The sequence below is a fragment of the Tupaia chinensis genome, unplaced genomic scaffold (assembly GCF_000334495.1).
Source record: "Tupaia chinensis unplaced genomic scaffold, TupChi_1.0 Scaffold000117_2, whole genome shotgun sequence".
Lineage (NCBI taxonomy): Eukaryota > Metazoa > Chordata > Mammalia > Scandentia > Tupaiidae > Tupaia > Tupaia belangeri.
In genome coordinates this window covers 5,998,735-6,019,146 of record NW_006159583.1, presented here as the reverse complement: position 1 = coordinate 6,019,146, position 20,412 = coordinate 5,998,735, and the positions used below count along the sequence as shown (strand labels likewise).

The 20,412-nt window shown below is 42.3% G+C and overlaps 1 protein-coding gene, 4 non-coding genes and 1 pseudogene across 5 annotated transcripts; 1 reads left to right on the top strand and 5 right to left on the bottom strand.

Annotated features, from left to right (window-relative positions):
* Positions 1-6,622: 6,622 nt before the first annotated feature.
* On the bottom strand, positions 6,623-6,754 carry LOC114007073 (small nucleolar RNA SNORA33). Its single transcript, XR_003548730.1, has one exon. It is a non-coding gene; the product is annotated as a small nucleolar RNA SNORA33 (small nucleolar RNA).
* Positions 6,755-6,797: 43 nt separating this feature from the next.
* RPS12 (ribosomal protein S12) lies at positions 6,798-9,413 on the bottom strand. The gene is made up of 6 exons (XM_006144322.3): positions 9,368-9,413; positions 9,221-9,271; positions 8,918-9,034; positions 7,821-7,923; positions 7,261-7,362; positions 6,798-6,862 (listed from the first exon to the last, which is right to left on the bottom strand). Exons 2-6 carry the CDS (start codon positions 9,232-9,234, stop codon positions 6,800-6,802), a joined length of 399 nt encoding a protein of 132 aa, XP_006144384.1. The 5' UTR covers positions 9,235-9,271; positions 9,368-9,413; the 3' UTR covers positions 6,798-6,799.
* On the bottom strand, positions 6,978-7,109 carry LOC114007072 (small nucleolar RNA SNORA33). The gene has a single exon (XR_003548729.1). It is a non-coding gene; the product is annotated as a small nucleolar RNA SNORA33 (small nucleolar RNA).
* LOC114007075 (small nucleolar RNA SNORD100) lies at positions 7,449-7,522 on the bottom strand. Its single transcript, XR_003548731.1, has one exon. It is a non-coding gene; the product is annotated as a small nucleolar RNA SNORD100 (small nucleolar RNA).
* LOC114007068 (small nucleolar RNA SNORD101) lies at positions 8,614-8,686 on the bottom strand. The gene has a single exon (XR_003548726.1). It is a non-coding gene; the product is annotated as a small nucleolar RNA SNORD101 (small nucleolar RNA).
* An 8,912-nt stretch (positions 9,414-18,325) lies between the features above and the next one.
* LOC102491669 (40S ribosomal protein SA pseudogene) lies at positions 18,326-19,538 on the top strand (annotated as a pseudogene).
* Positions 19,539-20,412: the final 874 nt, after the last annotated feature.

Here is a 20,412-nt window from a genome sequence, read left to right as displayed (position 1 = left end):
AACATTAGAAATCTAGACCAATGAGGGAAAAGTCATTTTATTTTTTAAGAGTTTTTTTGGTAGAGGATATATGCACTCACCACAGACAGAAAAGCAAAAAATTCATCCCCCAGGGGGATGGTCATGCCATAATCCCTGGTCCTCCATTCTCCTCTTGTGAGTATGAAAGCACATGCACCCAACGTGTTTCAAGCCACCAGGTCCAGGAATTGAACTGTGGTCAGCCACTTGGGAGTATAGCACCTTAACCACAACACCACCTGCTGGCTCCACCAAATTTGCTTTTATCACCATGGTTTAACTGTAGGCATCTGCTGAATATCAACTGTCTAAATTTCTGTAATTTCTTATTTCATACATATATTGAAATTAAGCAAAATCAGTAGCCTTTGAAGAAAGATGAAAAGCAACCAATGTCCATCAGTGGTTTATTGAATTGATATTGCCATTGTTCGTAAGATAATTATTTTATAAAATGTCATCGAACTATTAAAATCACAATTAGAAATAATGTTGGGTCAGCAGGGAATACATCCAGGCATGTTTTTCAAGCTACCAGGACTAGGATTTAATTCTCACAGTGGACCATGTGGGATTCAGCTCCCTTAACCACTGTGCCAAGAGGCTGGCCTCTAGGTAAAACTCAATTCAAGTGATGACACCATATGCAAAGAGCAAATGCAACCAGCAGTAATAAACTAAAGGTCAGCAATGTCCTGTAGTTTGTCAATCTCTGAATAGAATTCCTGAACTCTTCAAAGAGAATAAGTGAAGAAACTTCCTGGAAGGAACTAGTCAGGGCTTCCTGTCTGTATTTTTCACAGACCAGGCACCAACTTCTTACTGCCCTCTGCTGGCTACGTCTAAATTCAGTCTTTTTTTTTTTTTTTTTTTTTTGGAGGTTTTTGCTATAGGGTGCATTTGTTCACAAGAGAGACAGAGACAGATAGAAAGAGAGAAATCACCTTCCAGCAGGATGACCACACTGCAATCCCTTCTCCTCCATTCTCCTCTCAGGATCTTGGGCACGCACGCACACATGCCCGGCTGAGTTTAAGCCACCAGGTCCAGGACTTGAACTGCAGTCGACTACATTGGAGTCCAGCGACATAGCCATTACACCATCTGCTGGCCCCTGAATTCAGTCTTTTAATAAAAGCAGTTGTTTTATATATGTGCATTTTTTTTTTTATCATTTAATTTATTCCCTGATTGAAAGAGAGACAGATAGTACCCCTAACAGGATCTTGGTGGTGTAATCCATTCCCAGCCAGCTCAGATTACGGGCTCATGCATATCTGGCATACTCAAAAGCGCTTCCGATGTGAACACAGTACCTTCCTTCAAGAGTTAGACTCTTGAGTTTCACCACTGTGCCACCATCTGGTCCCCTTCATGTACAATTTTACAAGACAAATAAGCTAACTTTATTCACCAAGTTTTTTAAGTTATTAATGGTATTCAATATTAGCCCCATTGTTTTGTTATTTTGTACTTTTATTTCATTCATTTAAAAAGCTTTAACGACCAGCAAGTGGCGTGGTGGTTAAGGTGCTGGACACTCCCACATGGCTGACCAGGGTTCAAGTCCTGGACCTGGTAGCTTGCTTTCTCACTTTACCTCTCTCTATATATATGTGTGTCTGTCTCTCTCTGGTCAAATTAGAGTGAATGAATGAACCCCTAGAATTTCAAACTGTATGAATCACACACCGAGGGGACTAGGAGAGGATACAATTTTTATGTGAACAAAGAGTTCAAACCAAACCAAACCAACACTTAATGCTGAAAACCACAATAAAAACACTTGTTTCTTCACTGGTACATTATCTTCCAAAAGCTAGGGCACTGCAGAAACCAAGGGATGACAGAGATGGCATAATGGTCATGTTGCTGGACTCCCACGAAGTCCACCACAGTTTGAGTCCTGAACCCAGTGGCTTAAAATTCTCACACCAGGTACACATGGGGCTTAAAACTCACACCAGGCATTGTGACATGGCCATCATCCCTGGGGATGGGAGGTGGGAGAGTGATTTCTTGCTGCCTCTGTCTTTCCCGGGAGCACACATGCCCCATACCAAAAACCTCTTTAATAATAAAAAGGAGGGATGTGGCGAAGATAATCATCAAATATGGAACTGGAACAAAAAGAGGGCCAGTGGGTGGCATGGTGGCTAAGGCCTTGGACTCCTACAAGGCCAAATTTATTTTGAGTCCCGGCCCTGACAGGTATTTAAAAAAAAAAAAAATTATTCAACTTTTTAAAAATATTTTAATTTGACCAGGGAGGGACAGAGTGAGAGCAAGCGAGGGAAGTAAAAAACGAGCTACCAGGCCCAGGATTCAAACATGGTCAGTCATGTAGGAGTCCAGCACCCTTAACCACCACACCACCTGCTGGCACTCCTGGCACCTTATTAACAACCGTGGCCTTAAAAATAAGAAAAATAATTGCTTAAAAAATATGGAAAAGAAAAAAGTAGAGAAATACTCTTAAGGGTATTTCATACAAATTAAGGGACAGCTTAGATAAATGCCCTATCAATATAGGTAGGGAATTCGGGACCAGTAGATGGCATAATGGCTACATTGCTGGACTCACATGGAGTCAACCATGGTTTGAGTCCTTGAACCCAGGGGCTTAAAACTCACACTAGGTCTGCTGGAGTGCATGCCCAAAACCCCAAGAGGAAAATGGAGACAAGATTGTGCGTGGCTGTCCCTGCACCGCCCTCCTCCCCGGGTTGGGGGGGGAGATGTTAACTTCTCTCTGGTGAGTGCACACACCCTGTAGCAAAAATCTACGACACAAACACTACTTGGGAGCCAGCAGGTGACATGATAGTTGAGGAATTGGATTCCCACACGGCCTACCAAGGTTCCAGTCCCAGACCTGGCAACTTGCTTTCTCATTTTCCCTCTCTCTCTTGTGAGTCCATGTTCCCAGTGGTTAAATAAAAGAATAAATTCCTCATAAAAAGGAAGCTCAAGACAAAGATTCAGCCCCCACCCTCTCCGGTTTCTGAACTTTTCCAAAAGCCAGATTATAATGCAACTTTAATCAACAGTCTAAGATTAAGGTCTTTAGGTCTTTTAGAAAAAGCTGGTACAAACATCTCACTTAGGATAAAATAATTTCAATTTGGATGTGCTAATGCCATATTTGAAGTGTAAACCATTTTTTAAAAAAAGAACCGAGTCAGTCAGTGGTGTGGTAGTGAAGGCAGCTAAATTCCACATGGTCCACTATGCACTTTGAGTCCCAGACCTGGAGGCTTGGGAAATACATCAGACACGTGTGCCCCCCTGTCCAAAATTCCAAGGGTAGGGAGTAATGGGGAGGGGATTGCAGTGTATGTATTCCCAATGTGGTTACTTTCTCCCCTTTCCTCCTGTGAGTATGCTCAACCTCTCGCAAATTAAAAAGGAAAACATTTTTGCCTGGAGCGTCAGTCTTGATCCCAGTCCTTCTCAGCACTCTATTACTTATGTACCCAAAGAACTAGATAGCCAATCACCCTTTGTAAGATCTTCCAACTTCAACTCAATCTCTCTGCCCCCAGCAAGTCAGACTTCACCCAACAGACTCTAAGAGGAGGATATGAAAGTCAGTTACTCTCCTGGGAACCTCCTTTGCCCTGCCATGCTGCCTCTATTACTCTTGCTGATATCTGCTATAAATCTATTCTCCTGGCATGCAGACTGCACTCCCTGGAAAGGCTTGGCTGGAGTAGTGTCCTCTCTCAGCCATCAACCAGTGCCATCCTGTCTGGAGTGAACAAACGCTAACTTTAATTCCTCTCGACTATCCACTTCCTTCTCCACAATATACCTTGAGCCCAACTCTAAGCTTTAAAGTATTCATCCAAAACAAAACCTAATACTCACGTTCTACTTTAAGGGCTAAGAGTAGTCTTCAGTAAAATTAAAGGGTGCTTACACTATTTTATGATTTACAAAACCTCTGCTTAAATGCTTCCACTGCCTCAACCACAATTTCAAAACTGACAAGTTCTTCAATACACAGATACTGTAATCTCTGTGGATGTCCTGAGCCTAACTTATATTCTAAAAAACAGAAAATGAAATTATCTGGCTTGGAGTTTCTTCATAGCCAAAGAAACCTGAGCCTCACTGCCCAGGGGAGCAAAGAAAACAAATGTTTAGCTGAGACCATCTCTTGTTCTGGGTACACTGCACAGAGGAAGCGTCCAAAACCCAGAGAATGGAGTGAGTGCAGAATAGCCATACTCCCTGGTGATTTCCTCATTGTCCTGCCCCTCTGCTGAGCACACCCACCCTATGGCAAAAACTAAAACTGCTTGTACTGTAGTATTTAAGCTTTGATAGGATCCCTCAGGCACCCATACAAGCTACAGATCACATTCTAAAGCAGAAGTTACACTTGCACTATTTGAAAGACAGTAAACATCCAAGCGGGAAAAAGGCACCTCTGAGATGTGAACAGGTAGTTATGAAAAGGGGCATTTAGTTTAGATGAGTAATATACAAAATAAAGATGTATCAATGAGACCCTCAGATAGTCCCTAAGTAGAGGCTGAAGAATGGATGCTTTGGCTTATGAAGTAGGTAGACTAACAAGTAAATATGAATGTATAAACCACTTTGTTAACATAGTGAAAACGTGAATTCCCGTTAGGTGGACATCCATGAAAAGGTGTGCTGCACACCCCAACCTAAAGTTGATTCATGGCCAAAATAATCTAAAAAGCATTTCAAGTTATGGAAGTGAGACATGTCTCAAAAAAAGATAAAATGGCCCCAGCCTGAACTGCAACCATAAGGGTAGGTGAGGTGGATGAAAAAAAATTGACTGGGACAGCAAAGATAAAGCAGAGACAAAAATTCCTGTACATGCTTGCTGTGAATCAGCCATCGGATCAGACCTCTGGGAAACTGTTGGTATTAATAGGTGCTTTCAGCCTACTCCTGGTACATACTCAAGAAGGTATGTAGGAGGCATGGACTGGACTCCTGGCCCAAACTAAAAAAGCACCAAGCCAATAAGGTAGCTAACTTTCAGCAGGGTGCCCAAAGGTGGCAGTGGCTTAAGTGCTGGACTCCCATAGTCAACTGCAGCTAAGACACCAACTCGTGACTAGAACTCATGCCAGGAACCTGTGCATTTGTCCCCCAAACATCAATGAATTGCAGGTCAATCTTGCCTGGCAGGGTGACTTTTCTCTACCACAGGCATAGGTGGTGACAGATTAAAGTTGCCCTTTTTAGTGTTTTGGGGGAATGTGTCAAGTGCTTACTTAAAATACCGTAAGGAACTGCAAAATCAGAACTTTTTCATAGCAAAAATTAAGGTGCAACTTCGTTTTTAAAAAGTCTAGGGACTAGTAGATGGCAGGACTCCCACAAAGCCAACTAAGATTTGAGTCCTGGACCCAAGGGCTCCAAAACTTACACCAAGTGTGTGAGAATGGAGAAGGGATTGTGACCTGGCCACATGAGATCTCTTGCTGAGCATGCATGCCCTATAGAAAATTCACAAGGTCTAAGAACAAAGAACAGATGTTTTACCACTGAACACTTAAAAATTTGAAGGGTGCTAAGTAGACCAAGCAACCAAACAAAAATTTAAAGTAACTACCTTTGGAAGAGAAACAGCACCTGCAGCCTAAACAGCTGATACTAGGCCATACAACCTGAAGGGTTTATTCATAGGTGCTCAACTTAGAGACTTCCCAATTCACAGTAAACACCATGTGTTCAACTCATGGGCCCCAGCTTTCTAGCAATTACTTATTTGAATCATAAAGCAACACGCTAAATGCCCTTTACTATGGCAGCTTCTTTAAAAGGGATGTAATCTACAAATGTACAGAATGCAAATTCAAACAATGGCTCAAGTGGCACCCAAAAGCAAATCTGGTTCAACTACACTGACTCAGAACAAATGTTTTAACAGAACAGGTCTTTTTGCGGTTGAAATGCACTCACGTTTTTTCCTTTAAGTTTTTAGGAACAGAGGTATACTGAAACAACCTTGCCTCTGTGCAAAACATTTGAAACAATGAAAACTAGGCACTATGATCCTTCCTCTGAATATATCCACACTATTTTTTGGTAAGCATGGGCTTCCAGTGACCTACAGCATACAACCAAACACCCAACCTGTGCCTAGTTCTCCAGTTCCTATGACCACCTCCAAGTAATAAGGGCCCAAAAGCAAGTAAGCCTGGCTGTTAGAAATTTACATCTCCCCCAGCAACCCATCTATGCCTAGGCTTCTCATGTTTTAACTGGTCCACTGGTTGGACAAACAAGCCTCTCTAGAAAGGTCAATTAAGCAGTTTACTGTAGAGTTATGTTTCCAATGAGCTAATTTATTTGCAGTAACTCACTTCCTTATTTTACCACCCAAATAAAAAACCAGACACGAGGATCACGAGCCAATTTTTATTATCTCTTCATTTCTTGCATTTGAAGTACTCTTCAATGACATCCTTGGCCTGAGATTCCTTGCCATAGTCCTTAAAAAAAAAATGCAGTTTCTCATCAACATTTAAAATGTCACTAAATTATAACTTAAATTTCAGTGAAGCTGTAATTATATGTCTAATGAAAATGCTTCCCACAATTACTTTGTAATTGTAGCCATTTTCAGGGACCTTAATGACTGTACAATGTCGCTAAGGCTCGTAACATGGCTTTACTATTGCCAGCTTTTTCTAAATTCCTGCAGAAACACATTCAGCTAAGCAGATTTATTGGCTGGCTTCTATGTAATGGTTTACTATTTTTTTTCAACTAGACATGTTTTACTTCATTTCTTGCATTTGAAGTACTCTTCAATGACATCCTTGGCCTGAGATTCCTTGCCATAGTCCTTAAAAAAAAATGCAGTTTCTCATCAACATTTAAAATGTCACTAAATTATAACTTAAATTTCAGTGAAGCTGTAATTATATGTCTAATGAAAATGCTTCCCACAATTACTTTGTAATTGTAGCCATTTTCAGGGACCTTAATGACTGTACAATGTCGCTAAGGCTCGTAACATGGCTTTACTATTGCCAGCTTTTTCTAAATTCCTGCAGAAACACATTCAGCTAAGCAGATTTATTGGCTGGCTTCTATGTAATGGTTTACTATTTTTTTTCAACTAGACATGTTTTAAAAACTATTGAATTCTTGTTTTCTCTAAACCTTTCAACTTTACTTCTAAACTGTTACACAAGTTACTCAGCACAACATATTTGAAAGAAAATACTAATACCGACTTACCTTAACTACTACACAGCTGCAACCAACCACTTTACGGGGTTTTCCCTCTCTGTCAATTTTACAGAGACCTACCCATTCTCCTAGTTTCTTATTGTCATCAACCTGTTGGGGTAGTTTGAAAAAAAGAAAAAGAAAAGCTTTATTAATACCTATTAAAACTACTGATGATAAATTAAACCCACAGGGTGGCTGTATCAGGTGGTGACAAGGCAGTTTCCTCATCTCAGCTCAGTAGAGGGAGCCAGTTGTCATCATGCACAGCACCAGGTCACCTATCAAACCACTCTACACTGATTTTGCTCTGAACCAATCTCAAAACTAGCATTATTAACTCTCCAGCTACAAGAGGTTGATTTAATTAGCTTTCATAAAGTCAAAAGTAGGGCCACGTATTACTTAAACCTGCAGAAAAAGCAACAAGCTTGAAACTTGAAGTATTTGCCCCAGTATAGCAAATTACCACTATACTTAAATTCAACATATCACCCTTAAATCAATCCAATTTTCATTAAACTAATTATATTTTAATGCTTCAGAAAAACAAGATGGATAAGACTTACCTTAATCAGGTTGATTTGGTGCTCGGCACAAAGGGCCTCCACCAACTTGACATACATAGGTTCATCACAGTTGGATGCAAGCACACACAGGTGGGCTTGGCGCCTGAAATGCAAAATGCAATTAAAATGAAGTTGAAACTCAAGCACAAACTCACTACACTTGCACTACCTACCACTGGCAAAATATGGATATAGTACGTCCATGGGAACGTATTACCAAGCGCAAACTTTCACTTTGATGAACCTGTTAGAAAACATTCATCCAACTCCTCTACAACACACTTAACTTCAGTGCATCCCTCCCCACACCAGGTTTGTACTAGTAATTTAAAATTTGTGGCTAAATCAAGTCTTTAACATCTTTCTGGTCAGTCAGTCATTTTATGCATTTCAAGACCAGTAATTTTAAACTACCACACAAATAACTATCTGCTACCAGCTCAGACACCAGTATTTTGCAATATTGTTAAATTACAGTTCATACCAGGACCTAAAGTCAAGTAGCGTTATTTTCACTGGATTCAGCTCTAAAATAAAACGTATATGACTTAGAGAACATTAAAACGCACTTAAATTCATCTAAGTTCAAGTATGCAGTTACTCTGCTACTATAAATCAGTCCAAATGACACTAGACTACACATATTTACCTGTTAAATCGAACTTTCAGTTACCTTGATATTTAAATGTAAACGTCGAGATAATTCTACAACACACTTTAAAGTTTTGCAAAAGAGGCTCTGCACCTGTCCTCCAGACAAGGTGGAACTCCTCACTAGCCTCGTAACTTACAGGTTTGTCAGACTGTGATTGTTCACTCATAGAGGGAGTGAAGGGGTATCCGACAATTCAAGTCATCATTCAAACCCTGTAGTTTCCTCTTCCTTCAAAAACTAAATATTCACCCCGTTCCAAACAGCAACCCACATACTTGCAGCGGGTTAAATGGATCTAATTTCTGATACCTTTTCCTACGTTTCCTGTAGGACCGATGCCATTCAGAAACTGTGCTAACACCATGAACTTCGCGTTTTCATCCCTCGGTTGCAGTGTTGTTCCGGTTGCAACAACCCTTAGTATTGAGACTGATTCACGTACTTGTCTAAGGCTTTGGCGGCTTCGCGAATTCCACGTGCTAGGCCATCGTGGATGAGGGCGGTCTTCAGCACCTCTTGTAAAGCAGTATTAACGTCCATTACACCTCCAGCAGCAATGCTGAAACACGACAAACAGGGACTATCAGTTAGGAACCCTGGCGCTACTTAACGCTTTGAACTGGTTAAAGCAAATCAGTTTGACTCGACAAACACATTCAAGCTGCCCCGACGGACCCAATCCCGCGCCGCCAGCTCTCCGGCCGCGCCATTTCCACACCGACCCCGACCCCGACCCCGGGCTCACCCTTCCTCGGCCATGGCGGTGGATTACGGGTGGAGCCGAATCTTGAACGCACTGAAAGACAGAACAGGTAACTGTTAAGTTTAGACCCCGACATCCGTCACCAACCCCAGCCAGGAGTCTCCGAGCCACGAACCGCAAACAACTCACCCCGAGCCTCCGCCTCCGCGCGACTCGGCGGAAATAGGCCTGACGCGCCTGCATGACGGTATTTAAGGGTTGGCAGGACCCTTGTGCGCATGTGCACTGCCTCTTACGCTAGCGGTGGCTCCCGCAGTGCCGGAGCGCACTCGCTTCTGTTTCCGGATGGAGGCTGTTACGAGACCAGAGGCCTACGAGTCTTCTCTCTCAGCCCGGCCCGTCATTGGCGCACACGACAGGCACTACTCAGGCAACCTCGCGCCGTCCTTCCCTGTCAGGAGGGGTCCTGCGGAAGCCCGAGCGAGCTCTTTCTACGGAGCGCGAAACAAGCCAAACTTTTTGTCCGCGTGGTCCTGTAAGGTCCTTAAATCCTGGGCTGCCCCAGCCGCCGGTTTTACTATATCGCTTTGTTGGCTCCAGAGACTGCTTTCCTGGGCGCACACTTTGTCCCTTCTCATCAAAGTCACTGAGTGTCATATATGTGTCGTTCTGTGAGTGATCTTTGTTCTCATGGCACGAGAGCCAACATGCTTTCCCTGTTTCGAAATACTTAGCAAATCGCACTTTGCTGACAGTGTATTAAAAAAGTGGACACTCCAGCCAAGTGGGCGGTTCTGGTTCGGAAAGTGATTCTAAACGAAGTCGCTTGCTTGTAATGCTAGATTGTATTCTGGATGCGTAGTCCTGCGCAAATCAGGATTCTTCATCTAACATCTACAATGTGCCTGACCCAGTGATAGGGTCTGGGTTTATAGCAATTAAAAAACAAACAAAAAAACGTAATCGCTGAGAAACCCGAAGTCCGAGACTTTGGAGAGTTAAGGATGGAATTTGAGAAAGCCAGGACTCCAATTCTTTCTTTTTTTTTTTTTACCCCCAGAAGAAAACTTTAATTTTTTTTTTTTTTTGAGACGTTTTCGCTATAGGGCGCATGCGCTCGCCAGACAGACAGAGAGAGACATAGAGACAGAAAGCGAGAAATTACCCCCCGGGGGGATGGTCACGCCGCAATCCCTTCCCCTCCATTCTCCTCTTGGGATCTTGGGCATGCACGCACACGCGCCTGGCATGACTTCTAAGCCACCGGTCCGAGATGCGAATCATGGTCGACTACGTGGGTCCAGAAACAGCCATTACGCTAACTTCTAGTTCCCCAAGAAAGCTTTAATTTTGAACGTTTTAATTTTGATTGACCATTCCCCTGCACCTCTAGTAAACAAAATGTACTTTCCTTTGTTTTGACGCCCTGACAGGTCGCCAAGCTAGTGTGCAATTATTAAGCACTTGGTGTGTTCCTGGTTGTAGATACAGGGAACAGTTAATGTTAGACTCTTGAATTCTGTGAAAACAAAAGTTTATATAACGTAGTAAGGATGTTAGAGTTAACCAGAATCGAGACATATTGAAATTTTAATAACTTGATAGGGTTCATTTTTTTAGCTTTTCAAATGCTTTTAGTTTCGTTTTTAAAGCGTTAATTGACCCTGCCTCTTGCCGTCTGTCACTCATACAAATATGACTAGTTACTGAGCTTCAGCTTTAAAGGAAAAAAAGCTGCAAAGTTTGTAAAGGTGATATTTATTCTACTGCTCTGCATTTTTTTAAAAAAATATTTATTCCTTCATTCATTTATTTTAATTTGACCAGAGAAACACAGACACAGAGAGAGACAGAGAGGAAAAGTGAGAAAGCAAACCACCAGGTCCAGGTCTTAAACCGTGGTTGGCTATGTGGGAGTGTCCAGTGCCTTCACCACCATGCCACCTGCTGGTCCCTACTGTTCTGCATTTTCATGGTAGGATTAGGATTTGCACCGAATACCTCAGAGTCACAGAGAGGGTACAGAGTGGCTTGTGGTTTGGGAGTGGAGATGATGCATAAAGGTAAGGGAAAAATTTTAAGTTTGTGGCAGCCTTAGAAATTGGCTGAGAAAAACAAGGAAATTCAGACAGGTGTATGTGAGGGCAGAGATTCTAAATGGAGGAAAGAATAGGGGCAAAGGGGTAGGTTCCTTCTTGAAGCAATTTTAAGGAATTTGTAAGTTTTGGAGGAGACTCGTACATAGTATTTCAGCACATTTTTTTTTTCATAGAGTTTTTGTTTGTTCGTTTGTTTGTGGTTTTGCTATGGGACACGTGCACTCGCCACAAAGACAGAGAAAGAAAGCGAGAACTCACCATGGCCACGCAATCCCTTCTCTTCCGTTCTCCTCTCAGGATCATGGGCACGCACATGTGCACACACGCCCAGCGTGGGTTTTAAGCCACCAGGTCCAGGACTCGAACCGCAGTCAACTACATGGGAGTCCAGCAACATAGCCATTACACCAACTGCTGGTCCCTTCTTATCATCTGAAGTTAATAAAATTTAATATGCGAAGCACATTAGATTTCTCACACCCTACCCCACATAAGAGCACAGAGTTTGGAAAAGACTTAAGGGACAATAATTGTGGGACCAGCAATTAGCATAATGGCTATGTCGCTGGACTCCCATGTAGCCGACAGCAGTTTGAGTCCCGGACCTGGTGGCTTATACTCACGCCAGGCGCATATGTGTGCTTGCCCAAGATCCCGAGAGGAGAATGGAGAAGGGATAGCGACATGGCCATTTCCCCGGCGTGGGGGGGGGGGCAGGGATTTCTCGCTTTCTGTCTCTGTCTCTCTGTCTTTGTGGCGAGTGTACACGCCCTATAGCAAAGATTTCTCCCCCCAAAAAAGAAAAAAATTGTTACCAAACAATGTGGGGGGGAAATTATTAAGTGCCTTTTGGTTTATACCATTATTCCCAACCAGCTCCTGACTTGGTTTCTGTCTTCCAGTAGCCTGTAACTTGTTCTGTTAACTTATATCATGGACCATTGCCTAAATATTTCACCTCAAAAAATGGCTGTCTCTGTCAGTAACAAAGCCCCTTAGAATGAAAGCTACAGTTTTTTAAAAAGTCTTAGTTATGTGGGCCAGCTGGTGGCACTGAGGTGATGGCGTGGGACTCCCATATGGCTGGCAATGGTTCAAGTCCCAGGCCTGGCAGCTTGCTTTTTCACTGCCCCTCTGTCTCTGGTCAAATAAAAAGAAATAAATAATTCTTTTAAAAAAGGGAACCAGCAGTTAGCGTAATGGCTATGTCACTGGACTCCCACGTAGTTGACCGCGGTTCGCATCTCGGACCTGGTGGCTTAAAACTCATGCCGGGCGTGTGTGCGTGCGTGCCCAAGATCCCGAGAGGAGAATGGAGGAGAAGGGATTGTGGCGTGACCATCCGCCCTGGGGGGTGATTTCTCACTTTCTGTCTCTCTGTCTCTCTCTGTCTGTCGGTGAGCGCACGCGCCCTATAGCGAAAACCTCTCCAAAAAAAAAAAGACTTATTTATGTAACCAGTTCTAACCCCCAAAATGAAGCTAAAACATGCTGGTGCTATAAGGATGCTTTAATATTGGGCTGTAGGAAAAGTCATGACTCATTTTTGCATAGGAAAACAGAAAATATACGTCATGACTCCCATAACCCAATGGATTCTCCTAGTTTACTTTTAAGTTACCTCTTCTCAGTTTTAGGTATTGGCAAAGGTGCAAGACATTGCTGAGTAAGAAGTTAGTGCCTAGTCACTCATACCAGCAAATTATAAACCACAGTCTATAAAAATGAAATGTGACATGGTGATCATGTAAACAAATATGAATCTGAAATATGCACAAGAAACTAATGAATTCTAAAGTTTGTTTTAGGGTAATCATGATGAGAACAGCATGTTCTATATGCCAGGTTAAATGTTAAATTCTTAACATGTATTCTCTCTCTAGGCTGTCATAATGAACCTGTCTAGTGCTAGCATTAGCCCTGTTCAACAGGTAAGGAAATTAAGGCTTGGAAAATTGCTCAAGGTCATACAGCTAGTAAATGTGGAAGTTAGTGATTAAACCAAGTAGATTCAAAGTCTGTGCTCCTAACCCTTCAGCCTTTGAATGATCGCCCACGTGTGGGAGGGAAGTCATTGAGAATCAAGGGTGACTTTCAGCTCCCCGCTGGCAGTCATACAGCTGGGTCTGCCTCACTGGGCTGAAAAGGTGCACAGATGGAGAAAGGAAATACTGCTGTTAGGCAGGAAAAGAGTAAGAACAGTAGAAATTTGAATTTCCAAGCCATCTGAGTGTACTGTTTTCTGGGTCGGCCATAACAAGTACAACAAACTGGGTGGCTTAAACAAGAGAAATGTGTTTCAGACTCAAATTCAGTGTGAAAGGAAGGCATAGGCAAGGTTGGTCCCTCCTGAAGCTGTGAGGAAGAACCGGTTCCACTCTTCCTTCCTATCTTCTGGAGGTTTGTGGGTGACCTTGTATTCCCAAACCTGGTAGCCTAACTTCAGTCTTTATATGACTTCTCCCCATGTGTCTGTCTTTGTGTCCAATTTTTTCCTTTTTATGAGAATACCAGTCCTATTGGTTTAAAGGCCCGCCCTCCTCCTGTTTTGTCTCACCTTAACTAATTACATCTACAACAACCCATTCCAGATAAGGTCTTATACAGAGGTTCTTGGAGTCAGGTTTCGACATAGGAATTTGAGGGAACACAGTGCCAGTGGAGGAGGAGGTTAAATGGTAATAAAACTCAGGTGCAAATGAAAGAGGCGATCAAATGAGGGAAAAGATCTTTGAGTTGGTCTGCAAAAAACGTAATTGGAAGACCAGACCTGGAAAGAGAAGTTGGACCAAGGCACATGAAAGATTTTTATGTTGTGGACTGGTCAGGCCCAGCCGAGTTAAAATTCCAGCTAACTTTGTGGCTTTCAGCAAGCTATTTATAATTCTGAGTCAGTAAAATGGTGATAATCCTCTATTATGGTGAGGATTAAATGAGATGTTGTTTAATGTGTTTACTATTATGCAAGTGAAGTCGTTATTTACCTTGTAAAGACCTTCATATGAAAATGAATGGGTTCTTGGGAACCAGCAGTTAGCATAATGGCTATGTCGCTGGACTCCCAAGTAGTCGACCACCGTTCGCATCCCAGACCTGGTGGCTTAAAACTCACGCCAGGCGCATGTGCGTGCGTGCCCAAGATCCCGAGAGGAGAATGGAGGAGAAGGGATTGCGGTGTGACCATCCCCCCTGGGGGGGGGTGATTTCTCGCTTTCTGTCTCTATGTCTCTGTCTGTCTGGCAAGCGCACGCGCCCTATAGCGAAAATCCTCTTCAAAAAAAAAAAATGTAAAAGAAAATGAATGGGTTTTTAACTATTGCCTTTCTCTGGTCCTAAGACATCTAGCCCTTAGTATATTGAGTTACATATTGGAGACATTAAATAAATGTGTCCTGAATGAATCCATTGAATGAAAAAAGGTTGAAGAACATCTGAGTAGATGCCATGCTTAACAGAAAAGCCATGCTGAGAACTACTGTGATAAATTTTCATCTTTTGTGAGTTACTTGGGGGCTTTGGACATCCCAGCAAACCACTTTTAATTTGGAAACTTTTAAAATGTCCCTACCTTTGAGAGAAGGTAGAATGAGTGCTAAGAATTAGGAGAAAAAACTAATAAGTATTGTTCTGCTGCAGCTCAGGAACATTTCATTCTAACCCTCATTTATTGTAGCATGCATTTTAAACATTCTAAAGAAAATGTAGTCATATCTGAAGAAAGGTTTGGTTAGAATTCCACTATATCAAAAGAAAAGGAGAAGCTGATAAGAGGGAGCAAAAAGGAAACATGAAAATATTTAGATGGATAAGAGTGAAATAGATTAATAAAGGCTGTTAGTAGCTTATGAAGTGAATATATAAGGCTTTTATTTGCAAAACCCAGTTTATTAAAGAAGAAAATGTCAGAGGGTAAAGGGGGGGATAGATTGTCTTTCTTTTAAAAATTTTTTGTGTCATCGGGCGTGCAATTGCCAGAGAGAGAGAGAAAGACAGTGAGAGGGAAAATGAGGACTCACCCCTCCGCCACCAGGGGAGATGGCCATGCTGCGCGCTCATGTCCTTTCTTTTCCTGGGATTTTTAGTATGTATGCACGTGCACGGGGCATGATTTTCAAGTTGCCAAATCTAGGACTCAGACTGTAGTCGGTCATGTGGGAATCCAACACCTTAACCACCACACCACTTGATGACCCCAAGAGATTAGATACTTTTTTTATATACAGACAAGTATAAAGCCAGTAGTGTATATTTTGAGGGTTTTGCATAATTATCATCTAAGTTTTTTTTTTTTTTTGGAGAGGTTTTCGCTATAGGGCGTGTGCGCTCGCCAGACAGACAGAGAAAAACAGAGAGACAGAAAGTGAGAAATCACCCCCCAGGGGGGATGGTCACGCCACAATCCGTTCTCCTCCATTCTCCTCTCAGGATCTTGGGCATGCACGCACATGCACCCGGCATGAGTTTTAAGCCACCGGGTCCAGGACGCGAACCATGGTCAACTATGTGGGAGTCCAGTGCCATAGCCATTACACTAACTGCTGGTCCCCCTGGCATATGTTTTCAAGCTGCCAGGTCTGGGACTCAAACCTATGTGAGATGCAGCCACCTTGACCACCATGGCACCAGTGGACCGTGAAGCGTGTTTTATAATTGTACTTCTTATTAGAGAATCACTGGATGAAGCCTGTCCCATTCTTATCATTTCAACTAGAGGTACAACAACGAAAATTCTAGTGAAATAATTGGTTCTAAACCCAAGAATGAATGTAAGGGCAGAATGGTGATTCGAAGATTCTTTGATATTGGCTGTCTACTATAATCTGATTCTGTAGCCTTGATCATGACACCTCCAGGCTCTGGGCCTCAAGTATTTAATCTGCAGAGTAAAAGGAATTGAATAAGAGGCTGTCCAGCACTTTCCAGTTTTTATATTCTATGTCCTTGTTTGAAACAATTTTAGCTGCTAGTAAATTTTAAATATCTATGCTGACTATCTAAACCACATTTTTTTTTTTTTGGAGAGGTTTTTGCTATAGGACGGGTGCGCTCGCCAGACAGACAGAGAGAGACAGAGAGACAGAAAGCGAGAAATCACCCCCCGGGAGGATGGCCACGCCACAATCCCCTCTCCTCCATTCTCCTCTCGGGATCTTGGGCACGCACGGACACGCACCCGGCGTGAGTTTAAGCCACCGGGTCCAGGACTCGAACCGCAGTCAACCACGTGGGAGTCCAGCGTAAACCACATGATTTTTGTCCCAGACCTGGTGGCATGAGAAACATGCCAGGATTGAGAAATACACCAGCTTGTGTGGATATGTGCCCAAAAATCTGAAATGAGGGAGAAATGGAAGAGAAGGGATTGTGGCGTTATCATGCCTCATAGGGGATGCGTTCTCACTTTCCTTCTGTGTCACTGCTTTCTCTGGAGAAATTTTCAGAGCCAAATGCCAGCAGAATTACATCTTAGACAATAATTTTCTTTCCATGTTTCTGTGTCTGGTAAAAAGACTTCAAACACAATGACAAAGGAGCAAGATGGCAGCATGGTAACAGATTGTAATTCTCTGCAAGATGTTTTCACATAAGAGAGTTGCTTGTTCAAGTCTAGAGGCCTACACCAGCAGTTAGCGTAATGGCTGTGTCGCTGGACTCCCATGTAGTCGACCGTGGTTCATGTTCCAGACCCGGTGGTTTAAAAACTCACACCAAGCGCGTGTGCGTGCAGCCCAAGATCCCAAGAGGAGAACGGAGGAGAAGGGATTGCGGCGTGGCCATCCCCTGAGGGATGATTTCTCTCTTTCTGTTTCTCTGTCTCTCTCTGTCTGTCTGGGGAGCCCACGTGACCTATAGCAAAAACCTCTCCAAAACAAACAAACAAACAAACAAGTCTAGAGCCACCATGAATATTTTAGGCATGTCTGTGTCCATGATCTGGGTTGGCTGAAGGCTGGGGTGGGGGTGGTATTGCACCCCACTGGCTTGCTGTCTCTTTCTGTCTTTCTTGCTCATGGAAAAAATACATAAACTTAAAAAAAATTCAAAGAATGAATGCAAAATAAGGACATTTGGGAATAAACAAAAACTAATATAATTAATCACCAGAAGATCTACACTTAAAGAAATGTTACAGGAAGTCAATCATTTTGAAGAGAAATGATGTCAGATGGAAAATGCAAATGTTCCAGAAGGAGTGAAGAGCGCTGGGAATGTGAGTATGTTATTAAACTTAAATGTCATAATTTATGGCTTTTTTTTTTAAGGTCTTTTTGCTTTAGGGTGCATGCACTGGAGAGAGAGAGCGACAGAGACAGAGAAAATGAGAGGCAAAGTGAGAAATTGCCCTCCAGGGTGGATTGCTATGCTGCAATCTTTTCTCCTCTATTCAACTCCTGGAATCTTGTGCATGCACGTACATGTACCTAGTGTGATTTTCCAGCCACTGAGTCTGGGACTTGAACGTTGGTCAGCCATGTGGGAGTCCAATGACGTAACAGTATCTGCTGGTACCACCTTATGACTTTTTAAAGCAAAAGTTACAACCTTACATTATGAACTTTATATTTTCATAGATATATTGTGTATCAAAACTGAAGCATAAAGGCTGGATGGAGTGGAGTTGATCACTGGATAAGCTCATCTGTGCAATTCTTGTGTTTTACATAAAGTGCTACAATATTAACTCTAACCAGACCAGAAAAATTAGGAATGTGTATTTTAAACTCTAAGCAACCACTAAAAAATAATTGAAAGAGATATAGTGAGAAAGACAGCAGATAAAATAGAATTCCAAAAATCTTTGTAATTAAACCAAAAGGTAAGAATGCAGAAACAAATGAGTAAAAATCAGGAAGTTGTAAAACAAGTAATAAAATGGTAGACTTACATCCAACCAATGTTTAATGGTTAACTTAAATTTAAGTAGAAAAAAAGGCAATGATTGTCAGAATGGATTTTTTTAAAAAAACTATATCCCTTCTATTATATAAGAGAGATACTTTAAACATAAAAACACAGGTTAAAAGTAAAAAGATGGGAACCCTTTCTGCGCTACCTGCCCAAGGGTCCATATGGCGTTGTTCTGGGTTCCCGTCCTAATTTAAAGGGAAACATTTACAATGTCTGGTGCCCTTGATGTCCTGCAGATGAAGGAGGAGGATGTCCAAATCCCTTGCCGCAGGAACCCACTTAGGTGGCACCAACCGTGACTTCCAAATGGAGCAGTACATCCACAAGAGGAAAAGTGACGGCATCTCCATCATAAATCTGAAGAGGACCTGGGAGAAGCTCCTGCTGGCAGTTCGTCCATTGTTGCCATTGAAAATCCTGCTGACATCAGTGTCTATCTTCCAGGAACACTGGGCAGAGAGCTGTGCTGAGGTTCGCTGCTGCCACTGGAGCCACTCCTATTGCTGGTCGCTTCACTCCTGGAACCTTCACTAACCAGATCCAGGCAGCCTTCCGGGAGCCATGTCTTCTGGTGGTGACTGATCCCAGGGCCGACCACCAGCCTCTCACAGAGGCGCCTTATGTCAATCTACCTACCATTGCTCTGTGCAACACACATTCTCTGCGTTATGTGGATGTTACCATCCCATGCAACAACAAGGGGGCTCATTCGGTGGGTCTGACGTGGTGGATGCTGGCCAGGGAAGTTCTGCGCATGCGTGGCACCATCTGCCGTGAGCACCCGTGGGAAGTCATGCCTGATCTCTACTTCTACAGAGATTCTGAAGAGATTGAAAAGGAGGAGCAGGCTGCAGCTGAAAAGGCTGTGACCAAGGAGGAATTTCAGGGTGAATGGGCTGCTCCAGCTCCTGAGTTTACTGCCACTCAGCCTGAGGTCGCAGACTGGTCAGAAGGCAGGCAGGTGCCCTCTGTGCCCAACCAGCAGTTCCCTACTGGAGACTGGAGTGCTCAGCCTGCCACTGAAGACTGGTCTGCAGCGCCCACTGCTCAGGCCACTGAATGGGTGGGAACAACCACCGAGTGGTCTTAAGTCTGCTTTTCCACACTCTTATACAAAGTGGAAATAAGGTTGATAAGGAAAATAAACAACACTTTATTAAAAAAAAAAAAAGGTAAAAAGATGGAATAAGACATGCACACAACCAATAAAAAATCTGGAGTAACCAAGTTACTATCAGATAACATAAATTTCAAAGGTTTTGCTAATGATAAAGGAGTAAATTTACTGGGGAGACATTGTAATTATTTATATGTATATCAGAACTTTAAATTGACAGAATTAATGGTATAATAAAAAACCCCAAAATAATAGAGATTTGGATATCCCTCTCTCAGCAATTGATACAACAATTAGACCAAATAAATGAGTCATAGAAGATATAAACAAAATTATCATTTGACCTAATTGGTTGGCTGGATGTTTGTTTTTTAGTTTGCTATAGGCTGTGTGTATTTACTAGAGGGAGGAATAATAAATTACAAAATATTTCAAGTGAACAACAATTTGAAATCACCCCTTAGGAGGAATGATCATGCCACAGTCCCCTCTTCCATTCGCCTCTCAGGATTTTGGGCATACACACATGCACATGTGCCCTGTGTGATTTTCAAGCCCCTGGGTCTGGAACTCCAACTGTGCATTTGGCCATGTGGGATTCAGCCACCTTAGCCTCCAATCCACCTGCTGGCCCCTGAACTAATTGACTTATAAAATACCATATCTAACAACTATAGGATAGTATTATTTTCAAATACACATAGTAGGTTTACAAAGACAAAATGCTTGCTGGACCATAAGCAAGTTTGAATAAATTTGAAAATATTAAAATTTCTCAGAGTAGTTCTTTGGTCATAATAGACATAAATTATAAATTACTATAAAGGTATCTGGAAAATATTTAAATAACTGGAGATTAGGAACACAGTTATTAGCAACCCATGGGTAAAAGAAAGAAACACACGGTATTTAATAAATTACAAAATATTTCAAGTGAATGACAATTTGTGGGATGTAGCTAAAGCAATGCTTAGAAGGGAATTTAAAGTTTCAAATACTAATATTAGAAAACAGGAAACGAATGAGTGATCAAGGCTTTTATTATATAAAGCTTGAACATAAGAGCAAAGTGAGCCAAAAGTCAAAACAATAAGGAAGAGAAGAAATCA

Coding starts and splice junctions, on each gene's coding strand:
- RPS12 (XM_006144322.3), bottom strand. Junction 7,363..7,820: donor ACCAAATCAACCTGATTAAG/GTAAGTCTTATC, acceptor CTACCCCAACAG/GTTGATGACAATAAGAAACT. Junction 6,863..7,260: donor GCAGCTGTGTAGTAGTTAAG/GTAAGTCGGTAT, acceptor TTTTTTTTTAAG/GACTATGGCAAGGAATCTCA.